Here is an 18,986-nt window from a genome sequence, read left to right as displayed (position 1 = left end):
GCTTCCTGGTAAGGCTAGTACGGGAATGTCGCCATCCCAGTTCAAGGCATGAGCCCGCAGCTTCGATTGCTACAGCAATGGTTGCAGGTGGGTCCCACCCTTGGCTGGGGGTATGTAAGATTGCTGTGTGATTCTGAAGTGCAGTATTGCTTCGACACATGGGTGGCCAAGCATGAATTCGAGACCATGTGCACAAAGGAAGCCATCGGTGTGGTAGGGAGTGTGGTGTTGGTCGGTAGATGCACTGTAGGAGCATGGTCAACCTTCTTCACATACATGCAGGAGCCCAGTGATAGTGTGTGTTCATATATGGTAAAATTTAGAGCCAATGTGGTAGAGTGTGATTTTAAATGCCCCCAGTATTCCATAAATCTCGACGATTTCATATTACTGAAAAAGCCTGTGATGGGGCTGCACAACCTTATCATGAAAACAGAAGTGCTGCAGCGACTTTCAATGCTGTGATCTGTGGAAGAAATCACAAACTCCTGTGAAGTGTTCGAATTGGCAGGGAAAACAGCAAGAGTGCATGGCCATAGTGATGTGACAGGTGCTTCAGTGAGTGACAAGGAAGAAACAGAGGTGGCTGGTGCCACTCGGGTGCAGAAGGTGGGTGCAGAGCCACCCCAGCCTCATGCCCCTCCTCCACCAGCAAAGGGCTGCTGGAGGTGCGGTGGCAGCGAATGCAGTGGTAAGCACCATCAAGGTCACCTGCCGCAGGAGTGGGAGGGGCGGCCACTTCCAGTGAGTGTGTAGGTCAGCAAAGGAGCCCAGCCCCACCGAGACCACCGACAGTGTCACAATAGCCAGCGCCGAGGTATCAGCATGCTTCAGGGTGGAAGTGAAGTGTGATGACCCACCCGCAGCATGCGAGATGACGATGGAAGAACAGGTATGCATGAAGGGATGCCACCCCGTGCGGGGTCTCGGGATGACCCCGCAAAGTCTACAGAGACCTACCATGAGTATTAATCACCTTGCAGACGGGAGCATACCCATTGTGGGAAGCAAGAAATGCAGCTTCAACAAGGATGGAAGGTCTGCTATGGCAAAGCTGTACTTCACTGATGGGATGAGGCAGCTGTATCTGTTACTGCAGATGTGCAAAGCACTGGGCACGGTGCCACACGACTTCCCTAACATGCCTGCGAGTGTAGGAGCCATTGAACAGGTGGAAGAGCAACCAGTCCCCACCTAACTGATACTCCTCCATATGCCCTGACAGAAGAAAATGTGAACCTGCTGGAAAAGTGGTTCCTGGAGCACTTCAGGCGCACAACATTCACAGTGAGCTCCGTCCCCCTGACGGAGATGAAGAGGCCGGACCACCACATCCACCTGTGCCCATGTTCAAAACCCTAAGCAGAGCTCACACCAGCGTCCCTCCCCACCACTTCTACGATGAAGTTCACCAGCAATTGGAAAGGATATAAGGAAGGTATCATTGAGCCTGTACCAGCTGAAGAACCCTAGGAGTGGTGTTCCCGGATGTTGAAGGTCCTGAAGAAGGATGGACGGCCATGCAGGACAGTTGACTATCAACGACTCAACCAGGCAAGTCAGTGGGAGACCCAGCACACCCGCCCACCATTTGATGTAGTCACCACTGTGCCAAAGCACACATTCAAAACAGTAGCGGACTCTTATTCTAGGTACCACCAGATCTCCCTGGACGAGGAGAGCAAGAAACTAACCACCTTCATCAACCCATGGAGCCGCTTCTGCTACTGGCACACACCCATGGGCCACTGTGCAGGGCAGGATGCCTTTACCATGTGCTTCAATGAAGCAACAGCAGAGATCCCCAGGAAAATTAAATGTGTTGATGACACGCTTTTGTATGACTGTAGCATCGCTGATGCTTTCTGGCAGACATACCAGTTCCTGCAAACTTGTATGGAAAATGGGGTCATGCTCTGCCCTGACAAATTCCACTTCTGCGGGAGAAGTGTGATCTTCGCAGGTTATCTGCTCAGCTGGGAGGAATATCAGCCTTGGCAGGACTTGCTAAGCAGTATGACCAAGTTTCAGATGCTGCCACGCCCTTCCCTCACAGATACCCAACTGTGGTTCAGTCTGGAGAACCAGATGGTGCGATTCCTTGCCGTTGCACCACTCATGGAGCCCTTCAGAGAATTATTGAAAAATCATCAGGGAAAGTGGTGTACTGGGATGGCCAACTCCAGTCCATCTTCGAGTCAACAAAGGAGGCTATAGGCAAGCTGGTGGCTGAGGGCCTCCAGTATTACGCCACAAAGGACACAACAGTGTTCTTCGACTTCAGCAGGCTTGGCATCCATTTTGTGGTCATGCAGCACTACTGCCAGTGTGTGTCTCAAGATGACCCCTTGTGCTGCAAGGGTGGCTGGAAACTGGCCCTATGCTGCAGCCACCATCTAACAGCTGCCGAGAACTACCCAACGTTGGAGAGGCCCTTGCTATTGCATGGTGCCTGAAAAAGGTTCACCTGTTCCTGCTGGGATGTCCAGACCTCACCTTCATCACAGACAATATTGCACTCACCAAGATCTTTAAGGACAAATAGCCAAAAAACATCAGCAATCCCTGCATACTCAGTCTCAAGGAGAAGACACTGATGTATTCATTTCGCATAAACTAAGTGAAGGGGAAGGTGAACTGCATAGCAGATGCACTCTCAAGATACCCCCTGCTATGGGGCAGACCAGACAAGACAGACCTTGGTGAAGACGAGGTTACATGTGCCACAGTTGAAGCAATGATGGCCTGCACCCTGGAAGAAGAAGGTGCAATCATGGACCTCTGTCAAGTGGAGGAGGAAGCACATCAGGACGAGGACTACAGGCTTCTATATGAGCTCGTGAACACAGGGGACTGGGTTGACTGGATGGACAAGGAGCCGATAGCCAGGGAGACGCTGTCATTTATGCCAGTGACAAGGGGCACCTGTGACTTGTAATTCCCTCAGCCCTTTGCCACGCAGTCCTAGCCACCCTCCATGCAGGTCACCAGGACAGGAACTCCATGCTCAGGGTGCCAAATAATGCATGTACCGGCCCGGCATAGATGCTGGAGGCACTGTCAAGTATTTGAAATCAGTGCCCTATCACAACCCATGGAAAACTTGCTGCTCACACCCCCACCCAAGTACCCTTTCCAGCAAACAGTGGTTGGCCTGTTCCAACTGGAGGGGGAAGAGTACATCGCTTATGCAGACAGGTTAATTGGCTGGCTGGAGTTGGAGCATCTGCCCAGATGCACTGCCAGCTCATGGCTCATTTTGGCCTTTTGTAGGTGGTTCCAAAGGTTCAGTATCCCAGAGGTCCTGTCTTGTGATGGGAGTACGAACTTAGTGAGCAGGGATATGAGGGCATTCCTATCCGCATGGTGTGTGCAGATGAGGGTGTTGTTGGCCCATTACCCACAGTCCAACAGCCGAGTGGGGACTGCAGTCAAGTCCGCCAAGAGGAACAATACAAGCCCGGAAGGCTCCCTGGACTCGAATGCAGCCGCCAGGGCCATATTGCAGTACCTCAAGAACCTGCTACATAACACTGATGCGTCCACAGCCCAGCCGCTGTTGGGATGTCAGCTGAGAGACTCCATACCCACTGCCAGACAACAATACAGGATCAGCAGGCGATGGGCTGAAATGCTGAGAAGCAGGGAACTGGCCATGGCTCACACTGGGTATGCAGTGGCTGCAAGATTCTACCAGGCTGCATACAACCTCGCCCCTCTCTACCCAGGCCAGTGGGTGTGCCTACAATACCAGGAGATGGGGTGGTGGGACCGTGTAGGGGTTACTGTGGACACACCAGCCCCAAGGCAATAACTGGTGTGGCTGGATGGCAGTGGGCAACCCTCCCTCAGGAAATGCCAGCACCTACTCCCCTATGAGGAGACAGGGGAACAGAGACCCACCACGTTATGTTGAGGGTGGTACCCGGAGGGAGGCCGACCGCAGGGGGGAGGCCGCCCCCAGCCTCTCCTTTCCTTGGAGAGGCCATGGCACGCGCTGTAAGACACCTACTGTAGAAAACTATGTACTATTGCGGCCAGAAGTTGTTCACCACCCTCACCTAGTCAACCCGTTTATGTGGCAGCATCGCATTCACGAGCACAGAAATTGCCTTTGATGCATTTCTGTCGAAAAATATCCCTTCAGCTTTGGGACTGTACTAATGGATAAGGTAATAGTAATATTTACTTTGAAGATTTACTCTGATAACACGAATATGTCACATTTATTATTTAGTAACTATTTTTTCTCAAAGAATACCAAGCAAGTGACTTAAATATGTTTCTTTGATTTCACTCCACGACTTCCTGTACTGTAGATTTGAATCAGCGAACACAAAGAGTGAACAAGTTTGAAGCTTTCATTTGTTCCCGAGAGAGAGAGAGAGAGAGAGAGAGAGAGAGAGAGAGAGAGAGAGAGAGAGAGAGAGAGAGAAGTGGGTGCCTGTGAATTTTGGAGGAATGAGGTGGAGAAATGAGGCGCTCAGCTCAGTAAAACAGGGATTTTTCCTTTCGTTTCGGTTGGCTTTTTATGCCTAAATGACTAAATGAAGGCAAATTATGAAATATAATAACTGGATGACGAAGTGGTAATAGGGTCTGGCTAACTGTTGATCGGTCCAAGGTGAGCAGTGATAAGCCTAAATCCAGGCAAAGGTCGCTGTTAAAAGCTGGATATTTCAAGTCCCATTTATTTTAAGTATCTCCATGTATGTTTGCAGTAGGTGAATGCCCCCCTATGGACCTATTATCAACCCATGAATATTTTTATAAATGGACATTATCACCACACGGAACAAAATCCCCCATGGACCTACAATATTTTCCTTAACCCGTCACGTCCCGAGCCTTTCCGCACCTATGACATCCCCCAGTCCCGAGCCTTTTTGGAAAAAAATTTTTTCTTATGAAACTTCCGCTTAGGTCGAGAAACTATGGAAAATCTTGAAGAAAGTTGTCTCTGCAGTCTATAAGTGGTCTATACAGGTGCGGTTTCCCCCCGCAGGTATCGTATTCTGTAATGGGCTGGATATGCGTAAACGTTTTCTATGGTAAGGAGTAATGGGACAACACACAACACCTCTACATTTATTGAATTTGTACTAATAAACAATAACAGTAACAATATAATGGATTTCAGACACATATATAGGAAAAATAAGCATTGTACCATCGCGCGAGCATAGCGAGTTAGGTCCGAGTCGTATCATGCTATCTGCTAATTTTCTGTTATGAGTCTACCGATCATTTTTTCTACTTGTATACTTCTGTTTCAATGACAATTTACTAATTACAACTGTTTGTAAGTGATTTCAGATGTTTTCATTCATTTTGATGACATGCAGCATAAGTTTAGCGAACATCAGCTTAGTAAGCGCACTCGCTATGTCTCGTATTTCAACATACCAAATTGTTTTATCACTTTCTAATTATTTTCCCATTTACATAGAACCTTTCCCCCACCACTGTGAAGGTTTTCAATTATTTTCATTCATTACGAGGGCATTTAGCGATATGCTAGCGCCTATTCACGTAGCAACCACGATCTCAAACACTCGTGTTTCATCATCTACTTTATTTATTCACTCCAATTATATTTTCCCACTTACATTACACACGTTTACACCCCTCCAATGCACTGTACATACTTACTGCCATTATTTATTCAAGTGAGCGTGAGAATATCGCCTGAAAATACCCTCGCAAGGAATGTTACGTCATACATAATACTCACACACTTATATACTAATTCACGCACACACTTATATACTAATTATTCACTTTATCACTTGCTGACTTTTATTTTGACTAATACGTGCCTTATTCATTCGACTAGGCGTCAGGAAATCTTATCTTTATAGACACGCTATGAATATTTGACTTAGGAAATACATCATCATATACAATAATTTGAACTTATATTATACCAGTAAGAATGTCACATAATAGAAAATATATAATAAGGGGCCGTATTTATTGCACTGAGCGACAGAATATCGCATCAAACAACCCTCTCTATGTAAGTTTCAACTTAGGGCAGATTTATATACTTACACCCAATGTTTGCACTTATGTTCTACCCGTAGGCACTTTATACTAATATTTGGCGATCCACATGACTGATTTTTTCACAGAGCGTCTGTCTGTCGCATTTACATCATAATTTCTGCGTCCTTTCGCAATCACACCATGCTAAAATTGCAGCAACGTGTGGTATTCACTAAAACATGGGTGAATACACAGACCCACGTCACACTGCACGCACTCATAGCGGGTGTCCTTCCTCTGTGTCGTGAGTCGCACCTGGGAATTACTGCACACGTGACACCTGCGCTGGGGCCTAGGTCTGTTGGGCTGGGGCGGGATAGGAGTGGGGAAATGGCGGGCGGATATTCTCTGGGGAGTGTGGGTAATAGGGGCAGTGCGGGGGCGCTGTTGGGGCCTTTCAACCGCATATTTTGCAAAGATTTCTCGTGTGAGCTCCCTCACAAACCCTTCAAAGGTTTCCTGAACTCCTGTGGTCATGGCGTGAAGGTGGTGGCAATTCAAAGCAGTGATATCTAGCAAGTGAAAGAACAGTTTCTTATACCACTTCATCGTGGTCCTGGCACACTCTACCGTCGATATCATGGAGTCTGACTGGTCCACGAGGCGCATGTTTATATTATAGTCCATGACACATTCAGGTTTCCAAACACGACGCCTGCTCTCGCTATGGTAATCAACAGAATCAGTACGGTGCATCAAGGGGCGGTGAACCGTGGACAAGAGGCTTACTTCTCTGTTGTGGTTCCACATTGTTGCAAGGATGTTGTTTGCTTTGAAGAAGACAACCTCACTCCTTGCAAGTTTCCGCCCTACCTTGACCATGTGACGCCGGTTCACCTTTACGGTTCCACATACTCCCGTTTCATGTCTGTGAAGATAACGAGCGAGAAGAGGGCTAGTGTACCAGTTGTCGAGGTAGAGAACGTGACCACGATGAAGGTAGTCTTGTATCATCGTCTTTACCACTGCTCCAGAAAGTCCCTATACTTCGATCTTCTATTATGTCTGTCTGTGCACCGGTGTACAAGACTATGTCTTGCACGTATCCAGTCCTACAGTCACACATAACAAAGATCTTGAACCCAAAACGGTGCCTTTGCTGGGTATATACTGTCTGAATGAAATATTGCCTCTCCACAACACAAGACTCTCGTCTATGACGAGATCTCTATAGGGATAGAATGAGGATCGAAAGGTTTGCCTGAGGTGATCAAAGACCAGCCCTAATTCGCCTCATTTTGTCCGTGTTGTTTGTATTTGCAGGGTCATTAGCATCATAAAAATGGAGGCGACTTAGAATTTGTTGAAACCGATTACGGCTCATCACTTGACCAAATATGGGGGTAAACATAACAGGGTCCCTAGTCCAGTAAGCAGGAATTCTATTTTTCTTATTATACCCATCAAAAGGACAAGGGCAAAAAATAAGAACATTTCTGGAAAGGAGACAGGGTAATCATAAATCATTGAAAGCCTACTCCTAGTTCCCAATCTTTCACTTTCAAGCCGCAGCCAGCTTGCAAACAGGTTTGTTTGAAGCAACAACTGATCAAAGAATGCCTCACTGAAAAAAAGGAGGAAAAAAACCAACCTGCTTGAATTACAGTGAATACCTGGTGCAATGCAGCCAGATCGCCCCTGCTCAGTGAAGGGGTGAATGAGGGGAGAAAAATCACTCCCATCCTCCCAATCCCACGACACAAATCCCTCGTCCCCATCACCGCCTTCGTCTGGGTGGGGAGGAGATCCTGGTTGGGGAGGTTGGGGAGAAGGAGTACGGAGGGCTTCCCCACTGTCACTCCTCTTCCCTCTGCCTTTACCCTTTCCCTTTCCCTTACCCTTACGGCCTTGAGGAACATTAGGGGGCTGTGAGGATGAAATAGTTTGATATTGGGGAGCAGAAGACGTGCTGGGGAGTGGTTCCTCCCCACCTTCCCCCCTCCATTACCACACCACGTGCTCTCTCACGCAACCTTGCTCGACCACGTGTTAGGGATATTGGGGAGCATAAGACGTGCTTTGGAGTGGTTCCTCCCCACCTTCCCCTCCCTCACAACCCCACGTGATAAGGAACGCACCCGCACTGGCCCACGTGATCCACTCTGCCGCCTCACACTGCGTAGGGAGAGCAATGACTCACCCACCTCACTCTCACTTTCCCTAATCCCAGGAATGTCCATTTCACTCCCCACTCCCTCCACTTCACTTCCTACCGCCCCAAACAGAATGCTTGGCCCATACCTGCTTAGACGACGTGGTGTGTGCGCTCTGGGCCACGATGTGTAATCACCTCCCGCCCATACCACGTGGCAGCACGTCCCACGTCTCCGTCCTCGTCCTCGTCCTCGTCCTCGACCTCGAATTCGGCTTCCAAGGCACGCTGGGGATAGGGATATGACATACCACGTGCCTTCTTTGCCTCCTGCCCCTCTCTAGCAGCACGGTAAGTCACGTACTGCCGTTTCCTTGGTGACGGAACTTCCTCGTCACTGCTGGTGGTTTCTTCCTCGTCTGGCTGCACATAATCTTTGTCCATCTCCTCGTCATCCAGTGGGGAATCACTGTCGCCGGTAAAGGTGTCCAGGGCGACTTGAATTTCGCTCTCTGAGAGACCTCTCTTAGCCATGTCTGAGCAGGACCGTGGCTACCAGGTGAGTGGACGAGCGGCGGGCTAAGCGCGGGTCGCGCGGTCGCCGAGTGTCCCCGCCTGGTGGCAGGTAGGGGAAGGTCAGGCGAGGAATCACGTACCGCAAATCAAGCGCGAAATTTGAAAATTGTCGAAATTATGCACATTGCAATTGCACGACGTACTGGTACGTCGCCGGGACTGGCAAATGCAAATCGTGGTGACGTACCCATACGTCGTCGGGACTGGGCGGGTTAATGACTTTATTCTTTTTTCTTTTTCAAAGATGCCTACTTTTCTATGTAAACCTATTTTCCCATGAACTAGTTTTCCCTATTGATGCATTTTCTCCCCATGGACCAATTTTTCCTTTGACAATTAATCTCCATCAATGCAGGTTACATACATGGACTTATACCCATGAACATATTTTTCACAGTGAACCTATTTTCCCCATAAACCTGTCATCCAATGTGGATATATTACCCACTGATGCGTGCAGTTGAAACACACCTCACAGAGGTATTACACGATGGACCTGTTGTAACCCACTGGATATAATACCTACTTCAGCATGATTCTGGAATAATATCCCCTGTGGACCGATTTTCCGCACACCCAGCTATTCCCAACTCGGACATATTCACTCAAGTAACCTAATCCCAGAGGCCTGTTTTCCCACAGTCCATCCATCCACCTACACACCCACCCATCAATGCACATACCCACAACCTAACTCGGTACTGTATGTCTCAAAAGTAGGATGACATAAACCCGTCTTTTGCCTTGTCCTACAGGTAGCCCCACCTCCCACCCAACTTAACCCCTACATCGCGGCGATGTTGGAGCCGCTCCTTGAGTGTCCCGCGGGGATATTTGCGCTCCAACTGACTTTTTAAAAATATTTGCCAAAAATCAGTTATTAATCCTAGAATATTATAAATATATATGCATATGGCACATACCTTCAGCTTTCTCCTGGGATGTTTGTTGAGCCTTCGTCGACAACCAAGGACTTGTGGAGACTTCTGAAGTTGGGTAACGAAGTCACAATTTTACACTCCCTAATATGATTACCACAGCCTGATATTATCACTAGAAACACTATTCTATGATGTTCAAGTAGTTTGGAATCCATACTAAAAAAAAAAACCCACTGTGAAAGCAATGTAAATTATGAGTGCATACAAGCTTCCCACCCGTGATAGTTCCCCTCTGGTATTCTGTCATTTATTATTCATAAACACACTCACACTTTATATTCCTATTACTTTATTACACTTATATATATCTACAGTATGTATCCATAAGTTTCCTTCAGTAATAGTAGTTTATTTTCACTCCAGGCTTTCATTTTCTCATTCAGTAAACTACGTAATGTATTTTCAATATTTACATTTCTATTTTATTTACACTATGTTATGCACTGTCACTTGCAGTAACTTATAAAACTATTTTCCACTGTTCAATCATATTTACATCCATTGTTTTCACTTGCTGCTTACACATTATTTACACATTATTTACATTTCCACTTGCATTGTTTTAGAGTCACCAGAAAGATCGTAGTCACTGTCCATCATTATCATTGATATTAGCTAGTTCACGTTCCACAGCAGAGTCAATTAGCCCTTTACCCCTTCCCACATGAGGTTTAGTAGGGGTAGAGGTCACAGGGCCCTTTGCATGGGGCTAAAAAGCGGTGGAATTTGACAGGCGCGAATCCGATATGGTTTCACCTTGAAAGACAACAGTACACTAAATGCTGTGGCCTAGGGGCAGTGAAGCGTTGCCACTGTCAGTGTGGTGACAGCTGCTAAGTTATACGCTATGAAATGATTGGCAGGAAATCTAGACAACACATGATAAATTAGGTAGTTCCAGGTGAATGTAAATATCACTCAGGCTTCTCTCTTCCTTTCTTATATGTATTTTTATTATGAGAACAGGTCATATGGCATATTTCAAGGGTGAATGAACAGGGAAAATTAGCAAACGAGTGCACGTGGGGTGTTGCCAGGTGATAATTAGCCCATTCCAGGTGTATGGCAGTATCAATTACCTTTTCTCTTCCTTTTATAAATTATTATGTATAAGAATAGGGCATAGGGCACATTTCAATGGATAAAATGAGTGGAAAAATCCGTCAAAAATTTGTATAGCGCAGTGCAGCTGGGCAGGTGGGAGGAGAGGGTAATGGAGGGGATGTAAGGAGGGGAGTCAAGGACAGGGGAAAAATGGCTAAATTGTCAACAGTGGATGGGAGTACAGATGACATTAGCAGAACTGAGTATAGCTGGACACTGGTAATACTGATAGATGATACAAGCCACCACATGAAAGCCCGGGCGAATTCAAAATAACACAGAATCACAAAAGTGACGCCCCACAGTATGATCCCTTGCTCCCGAGCATCACAAAAGTGACGCCCCACGGTTGAGGGGTTAAACAATGCACGAACCCCACTCCACCCCACTTAACCAGCCCAACAAACCTTTCCCTCCCTCTCGCCCACCCACTCCACCTAATTCGCCTGTGAAACCACCAGCCTACACTAACCAATCCACCCACCCACCCACCAACCTACCAACCCACATACCATGCTCCACAAGTCGGATGACTTGCAGTTCCACACACACACACACACACACACACACACACAAAGGCGCGGTGGATTTCCTTACACGAAAGATGAGTCTCACCGCTTATCTCAGTCTGTTGGTAGGAAATAATACTCTTTACATGGAGGCTGCCAGACCGTAGAAAATGGGCCTCATTCCGGCTACATACACATGATTTTATGCGATATGAATAAATAAAGTGCTCGAGCTAAACAGGGAATTTTTCCTTTGGCTGATGACGAAGGAGTTTATTTATCCCAGGATAAAGTCTCGTCGGACAAAATGAAAGATGGGTTTTATTCTGGATACCGCCAGTTGACTCTGTCAAATTATTAGGCAGGCTGCGTAACTTCTGTTAATTGCCTTATGTTCACCTTTTTTCTCTGGTGGTTGGCACCTGGAGATTTCTAGCAAACTCATAAGTATTCTTCTCATTAGCTGGGTATCCCTTTCTGGACAGAGAGGCAAATTACTTTCTTAAGCACAGCTTTTTGTTAAATCAAGAGCATTTATCTCCTAATCCATTATTCCTTCGATAGCAATCCTTAAGAAAAAAAAAAAAACTATCACAAAGCAAGGCAAGTTCTGGTGACTGATGGAAGAAATATTCACACTGTGGCCTGTTTTCAATGGATCATAGGAATCCAGGGTTTCTCATCCCTTGCATTTCCCTGTGCCAGTCTGCCTCCACCTCATTTATCCAAAATTCACAGGTGCTCACCATACACTCTCTCTCTCTCTCTCTCTCTCTCTCTCTCTCTCTCTCTCTCTCTCTCTCTCTCTCTCTCGGGAACAAATGAATGCTTCGAAATTGTTCACTTTTTGTGTCTGCTGATTCAAATCTGCAGTACAGGAAGTCGTGGAGTGAAATCAAAGAAACATATTTAAGTCACTTGCTTGGTATTCTTTGAGAAAAAATAGTTACTAAATAATAAATGTGATAAATTCGTGTTATCAGAGTGAAACCTTCTGAGTAAATATTACTATTACTTTATCCATTAGTACAAGCCCAAGGCTGAAGGGATATTTCTCGACAGAAATGCATTGAAGGCAACTTCTGTGCTCGTGAATGGGACGCTGCCACATACACGGGTTGGCTGGGTGAGGGTGGCTAACAACTCCTGGCCGCAATAGTACCATGACATTGCAATGTTTTACACCCCTAGGCATGTTAAGGTGTTTTATAATGTGTATAACCCAGCGCTTTTATCATGATACCAGAGCAATGGTTGCTCCAGCTAATGTAATTGAATTCTTGACTGTTGTAGCAATTATGCCATTCTGAAGTCAGCATATATGTGACATGTAAAGTTTGCCAGCACTGTGTCATGTAATGCTTAGTCTTATAAGATGAGTGTCAGTATCTGCCCATTGTTTTGTTATTGCATTGACTTCTCTCATGCATGACAAATGTATCAATACTGCAGTAAGTGGGAAATTCATTGCAATGGAGAAAGGGTGCTGGAGTTTGAATTCGCGTGAGATGTTTCCCGCCACCGTCTGCACCAGGGGCTTGGTGGGCAGTCTGACTCGGGCTGCCTTAGGGAGAGGACTCGCCCTTGCCCTTACCTATTAGATTAAATCTCAAGCTGGCCTTGCTGTTTCCATTTCCCTCCTGGTTTTCACCCCAGCAATGTCTTGGCATCTTAAAATGAGATGGAACAAGATTTTCGGGCTACGAACATGAAAAAAAAATAATTGGTGATGCTTGCTGATGACGACACTTGTACGAATGCCTCATAAATTAACTGTTTTTGTAGCCGGAGGTGGTTCTCGTCTATTTTGTTAGCCTTGTTTCTCGCCAAAGCAGAGCCATATCAGTAGTCACCTTTTATTTAGGTATGTGTTGTGAATAAAGCAGAAAATAGCTAACACTTTCAGTCTCCATTGGCTACACCCAACCCAATATTACTGCCAGCGTTACACTGATTACAAACCTAGAATTATCTGACCATGGAACTGCTCATGGTAACAGGATTACCACTCTCTTAGTCTTGCATGAATAAAGTCGTCAACATTAACTGGAATAAAATACCAGAACTGTGGAGACCAGTACAGTTTTAAACATTTCCACCCTTATTAGATACAATGCGCTTAATCAATCAATCAATCAATATATATATATATATATATATATATATATATATATATATATATATATATATATATATATATATATACCCTACACCAGAATAATGTATACAGCTCATTACTGGACACCTTCACCTTTCAAACTGTGTAATTAGCTCTTTGTACCCCCCACCACCACGCAAAAAATGCTGGATACATTATGATATGAGCTATAAATGATCTTCCTCATTCACTTCAAGAAATATATACAGTACTTTGTTTTTGGTGTCTCCAGGTGTTTATGCTCAGGTTCTTTAGGCTTTCGAACCAGTGTGATTAGGTGCATTATTAAATAACTTTCTAACGGCTGGAGAGACTTGATAGGTCAGGAAGCAGCATGAACAAAAGTGACATTCTCAGGTTAATTTGGCTTTGTTACATTGTTGTGGACAGTATGTTGAGTGCAGAAGATGGAGTTCTGTTGTAAAATATGAAAAGTAAAATGTGATATCCTGCATCTGGACTCGTCAGATAATTTCTCTTCATTCTACCGCTGCCGCTGGCTGAAAGGCAGTTGTAGCCAGGGATTCACACTGAACAAAGACCTGTTTTGGGTGGTCCAAGGCTTTTCAACACCGTAGGAATATCAGTGTCGTCACACGTATTCCTTGTGTATCCTAGTAAAGCCTTGCACTACCTTCTCAGTGCTAAGTAGCAGGTCTCATTCAGTGTCATATCCTATCTATGTTATCTGTTCAGTCAGAAACAGCATTCTGGAGACAAGAAGAACTGAGACACACTAGCACACAGTTGAGAACGACAGTTCACCTACCGGGTACTGTTGTACTGCATTTATATCACAATGCATGTCCGTCACTTTCCACCATGACACAACACAGAAAACTAAAAAGCACTCAGAGAGCCAATACCTCCACCAATGCCACTGCCATATAAAAAGGATCCGGATCCGTGGAAATAATGTGTGGAATACATAGGATCCAGATCTGCCCCCACATTTAATTAATTGTTCTTTTACCCAAGGCCCACTCTTCCACACTTTGTTACTGAAATTCACTTCAGAACTTTTGGAAATATTATGCAGGATACATAGGATCTGGATCCGCATCCGCCCCCAAATTTAATCAGTTCTCTCTTGGCTCATGGCCCACCATTCCACAAAATTTCATTGTAATTCATTGAGAACTTTTGGATATCATGTGGACAAACAAACAAACAAACGTAGATGAATACATAACCTCCTTCAGCTTCGTTGGCAGAGGAAATTGTATATTGACACCAAAACCGCTCTTTGTTACGAACATTCACCAGAAAAAAACAAAATGCCAGAACAGGTGGAATGTTGGACAAGTATTTTCCCTAAGTCTACTGTACATACATTTTCAGACGGTGAAGTCAGGTGTGTTCCGTGAGCTGGGTGACCTTCTGGACACCAAGCGTGTGGTTTACAATGCCTTCAGCGATATGCCAGAAAGCATGAACACTATGGTCAGGTCTGGTACTCATATTCTCTTTGACGTCGACACCCACTTTTGGAATATGATGGGGGCTGACTTCTCTCGCACTGGTAAGAGAAAACATTCCAACAGGAGTAGAGATCCATATAATTATTATGCACAGTATAAGGAAAAGAGGAATAGGGCGAGAAGGGCTGTGCATGATGCTAAAGTGGCAGCAGATGAGAGGCAGGGTAGGTGACTGAGAATTTTCAACAGAATAAGAAAATGTTCTGGAAGGAGGTGAAAAGGGTGCGAAAGGGAGAGTCTGGGAAGGAAGAGTGAGTAAAAGCAGAGGATGGAAGGATGTTAACTGAGATGGATGCAGTAAGGAAGAGATGGGCAGAGTATTTTGAATGATTGTTAAATGTAGAGGAGGAAAGGGTGGCTGAGATTGTGGCAGATGGAAGGGTGCAAGGAATAAATGTGTTGGGAGAGTTGAATGATTCTTTGATCACGAAGGAGGAAGTGGAGAGGGCAGTAAAGGAGATGAAAACAGGGAAAGCTGCAGGTATGGATGGGTGTGCTGTGGAATGCCTGAAGGGTGGTGGAGTGACTATTGTTGACTGGTAGGTAAGATTGTTGAATGTGTGCTTTGTGAATGTTATGGTGCCAATTGACTGGGCAAGTGCTTGTATGGTCCCGTTGTATAAAGGCAAGGGTGATTATTATGATTGTACTAGCTTTATGGTATAAGTCTGTTGAGTGTTGTAGGTAAGGTGTATGGTAGAGTGTTAATTATGAGAGTTAGAGAGGGTACAGAGGGAGTGATTGGTGACGAGCAGTGTTGCTTTAGGAGAGGGAGGGGATGCGTGGATCAGGTGTTTGCTGTGAGACAAGTGTGTGAAAAGTATTTAGTGAAAGGCAAGGATGTGTTTTGGGCATTCATGGATTTAGAGAAAACATATGATAGAATTGATAGGGAGGCTTTGTGGACTGTTTTAAGATTGTATGGACTTGATGGTAGGTTACTAAAAGGGGTGAAAAGTTTTTATGTAAATAGTAGAGCGTGTGTAAGAGTGGGAAATGTTGTGAGTGATTGGTTTCCCGTGAGTGTGGGGTTGCGACAGGGATGTGTGATGTCACCTTGGTTGTTTAATATTTATATGGATGGTGTTGTAAGGGAGGTGAATGCAAGAGTGTTAGGTGGAGGTCTGAGTCTGGTGAATGTTCATGGTGGAGAGTGGAATCTGAAGCAGCTGCTGTTTGCAGATGATACTGAACTGGTGGCTGATTCAGAGGAGAGATTGAGACAGTTCACAGAGGAGTTTGGATGGGTGTGTGAAAGGATGAAATTGAAAGTCAATGAGAATAAGAGTAAAGTGATGAAGTGTATGAGGTTGGTAGATGGTAGGGGGATGAATATAGTTTTAAATGATGAGTTGCTTGAGGAGGTAGAGTGTTTAAAATATTTAGGGTCACACGTTGCTATGAATGGAAGAATAGATGCAGAAGTGAAGTTTAGAATGAATGAAGTAGGTAAGATGCTGGGAGGAATGAAAAAAGTGTTTAGATGTCGTTCGCTTAGAATGGATGTAAAGAGAAGGCTGTATGAGGGTGTTGTGGTACCGACTGCGTTATATGGGGCTGAAACATGGAATATGGATGTAGCAGAAAGGAAAAGTTTGAATGTAATGGAGATGAGGTGTCTGAGGAGTATGTGTGGTGTGACGCATATGGATCGAGTGCGAAATGATGAAGTGCAAAGGAGAACTGGAGTTGTTCGGGAGATGGCTGGTAGAGTTGAGCAGAGGGTGTTGCGATGGTTTGGGCATATGGAGAGAATGGATAATGAGTGATTGGTGAAAAAGATAACTACATCTGATGTGAGAGGTGTAAGGCTGAGAGGGAGACCACGAATAGGATGGATGGACAGTGTGAAGAGAGCGCTGGATGCGAGAGGGATATCTGTTGAGCAAGGAAGAGTGGCTGTGCATGACAGAAATAAATGGAGAGAAAATGTGAATGAATAAATGATGATACAGCCCTGAAGGGATATTCTCCCGCATTTGGTCTGATCAGCCAGTCCGGTCAGGTACGAGTAAGTGGATGGGTCTATTATGATGTGGCAGGGGTAAACCAGCTCTGCTGTCAGGCCCTTCTGCAGATGTCACTGATTGCACTGCGCAGTTGCCCCTTGTGCGGTGTGATGCTGTGAGGATCTGTCTTTTCTCCCCTTTGGGGCTAAGATGCAAATGAATGTGTTTGAATGGATGAGTAGATGGGGAGTGTGTCGTCCTGTCTTGGCTACCTCCCTTTCCTTGGGGGAAGCAGCCTACGTGTATAGATAGATAGATAGACCTGTCACCACCAGCTGGATAACACTCAGCTTTACTTATGTGCACCCTGCATTATTTCATAATTTCCATAACCTTTCAAATGTTTTCCAATGTCTTCTGTTTCATGTTTGATTATTAGTTTCACAAATAAATAACTGTCATTCCTTTCCTCACACTTGCAAACTAAGTCATCCCCGCAACAGATAATATATGAGGGCGCAATGTACAGTCATAAACAAATGTTCGCAGACAATCCTTTGCCAGCATTGAGTCCAAGTTTCTGTATTTTGCATTTCTTCCAAAAGACGGAGTTTTCTTTCTCATACTCTTCTTTTGTGTGGTTGAAATTGCTGTCACATAAATAAGTTCTATCAACATATTTCATTGACACAGTTGGCAGAGGAGTGTCGATGAACTATTGCTCATTTCTGGACATTTTCAGTAATATTAATGCCGCATTTCATGCAAAATGATCTTTACTAACCACCTCAGGCAAATAATGTCTGTATTAATTAATTTTTTTACCTATGACATTATTACTGCCCACTTTTTAAAAAACTGAACTTGAGTGGTTAAATTTCATTGTTCGTTACTCCCTTGACCATTAGAGCTTTTTGCTAAACTGAATATAATGTTTGCTATTGGCAAAAAATAAATACTGAAAGATGTCACTGTATTGAATAGGGCGGCCCCTTTAGTATACTGACATCTAATATGTTAGCCCCTCTGCGCACGATGACACATTTGTCGTCATACGGGTTTTGCTGTGACTATGCTCGTTGACGCTTTTGGCATCATTAAAGCATAAAAATCTTCGTTGGAGGAAAAGTTCTCAGTTGATTGGCGTCATTTTTGGAGGCGTCATAGCTTCCCTGCTCCTTGTGAAAAGTAATAAGTTGGAAACTGTGGGTCACGCTACCAGCAAGAGAGCAGACAGGTTATTTAGTACCAAATGAGCTGTGAGTGGGGAAGGTACTGCATGGTTCTGTCTCCTTAAATTTCCTCTCTTATCCCCATCCCAGCCATGCAACATATCTCACTATACCAGTAGTGCTTGTGAATAGTGTTTGGGCACTGTTATGATTAGATTTGGTGTTTGCAATAGGAAATGTGTTTGTGAAGCAATCCTGGTCATTATCAGCTGTTGGCCCAACGAAGATTGTGCTACTGTTTCTAATCCATTACATTGCCTCTACCCTGCACCAAATGTAAGTATTCAGCTTTAATAACAGTGACAGTGAGTCATGTGAATGTAGTGTGCATATCTAGTGTACAAAGAATTGGTGACGTACGTGCAGTAGCTTAGAGGAAGGCAGGAAACTGCCCAACAGGCACGACACGCTGTGGGTACAATGTAGTTTTTTTGCATTTTTCTCGAAAACTATGAGACCTAGGATCACTGTTGTGGGCTCAAATGAAAGCCAATTAAATTCTGCATAGGATGATAAAATAAAAACATAACAGTGTCAAGAAAAGTTTTTCGCTAGAGCTTCCCGAAAAATAAAAAATTGTTGTCTGTCGGAAATGGGTTTTACTTTTTCGCTTAATACTCGAACACCATACCTCGTATCAAACTGGGACCTCCGGCATTCGAATGCTAATAAAATTCTCCTTCTAATGATTGTACAACATGTAGAGATTGATTTGTAAACATTTGACTTATGATGTTGGGAAGTGAGATGTATGCTCTTGAATGTTTATTCACATGGCCCTAACGTATGTATAGTGATTTTTTTTTTTGTGTGTGTGTGTTATCGTGTAGAACAAACATCGACGAATAGGAATATGTGTTTTTTTTGGCAAAATAAATATGTTTAGGTGGTGAAAA

The 18,986-nt window shown here is 44.8% G+C and overlaps 1 protein-coding gene across 1 annotated transcript in view; it reads left to right on the top strand.

Annotated features, from left to right (window-relative positions):
• LOC145407481 (putative glutamate receptor) overlaps positions 1-18,986 on the top strand; it is a 455,848-nt gene that overhangs the window by 374,929 nt on the left and 61,933 nt on the right. Inside the window, exon 8 of the mRNA XM_080278412.1 lies at positions 14,770-14,950. Within this exon, the coding sequence (XP_080134538.1) occupies positions 14,770-14,950 (181 nt within the window). The remainder of the gene's footprint in view (positions 1-14,769; positions 14,951-18,986) is intronic.

The sequence above is a fragment of the Coenobita brevimanus genome, chromosome 8 (assembly GCF_032717465.1).
Source record: "Coenobita brevimanus isolate Jiangsu-jjx chromosome 8, ASM3271746v2, whole genome shotgun sequence".
Taxonomy (NCBI): Eukaryota; Metazoa; Arthropoda; class Malacostraca; order Decapoda; family Coenobitidae; genus Coenobita; species Coenobita brevimanus.
Note: the sequence above shows the minus strand (reverse complement) of the source record. Positions and strands in the feature narration are given on the sequence as shown.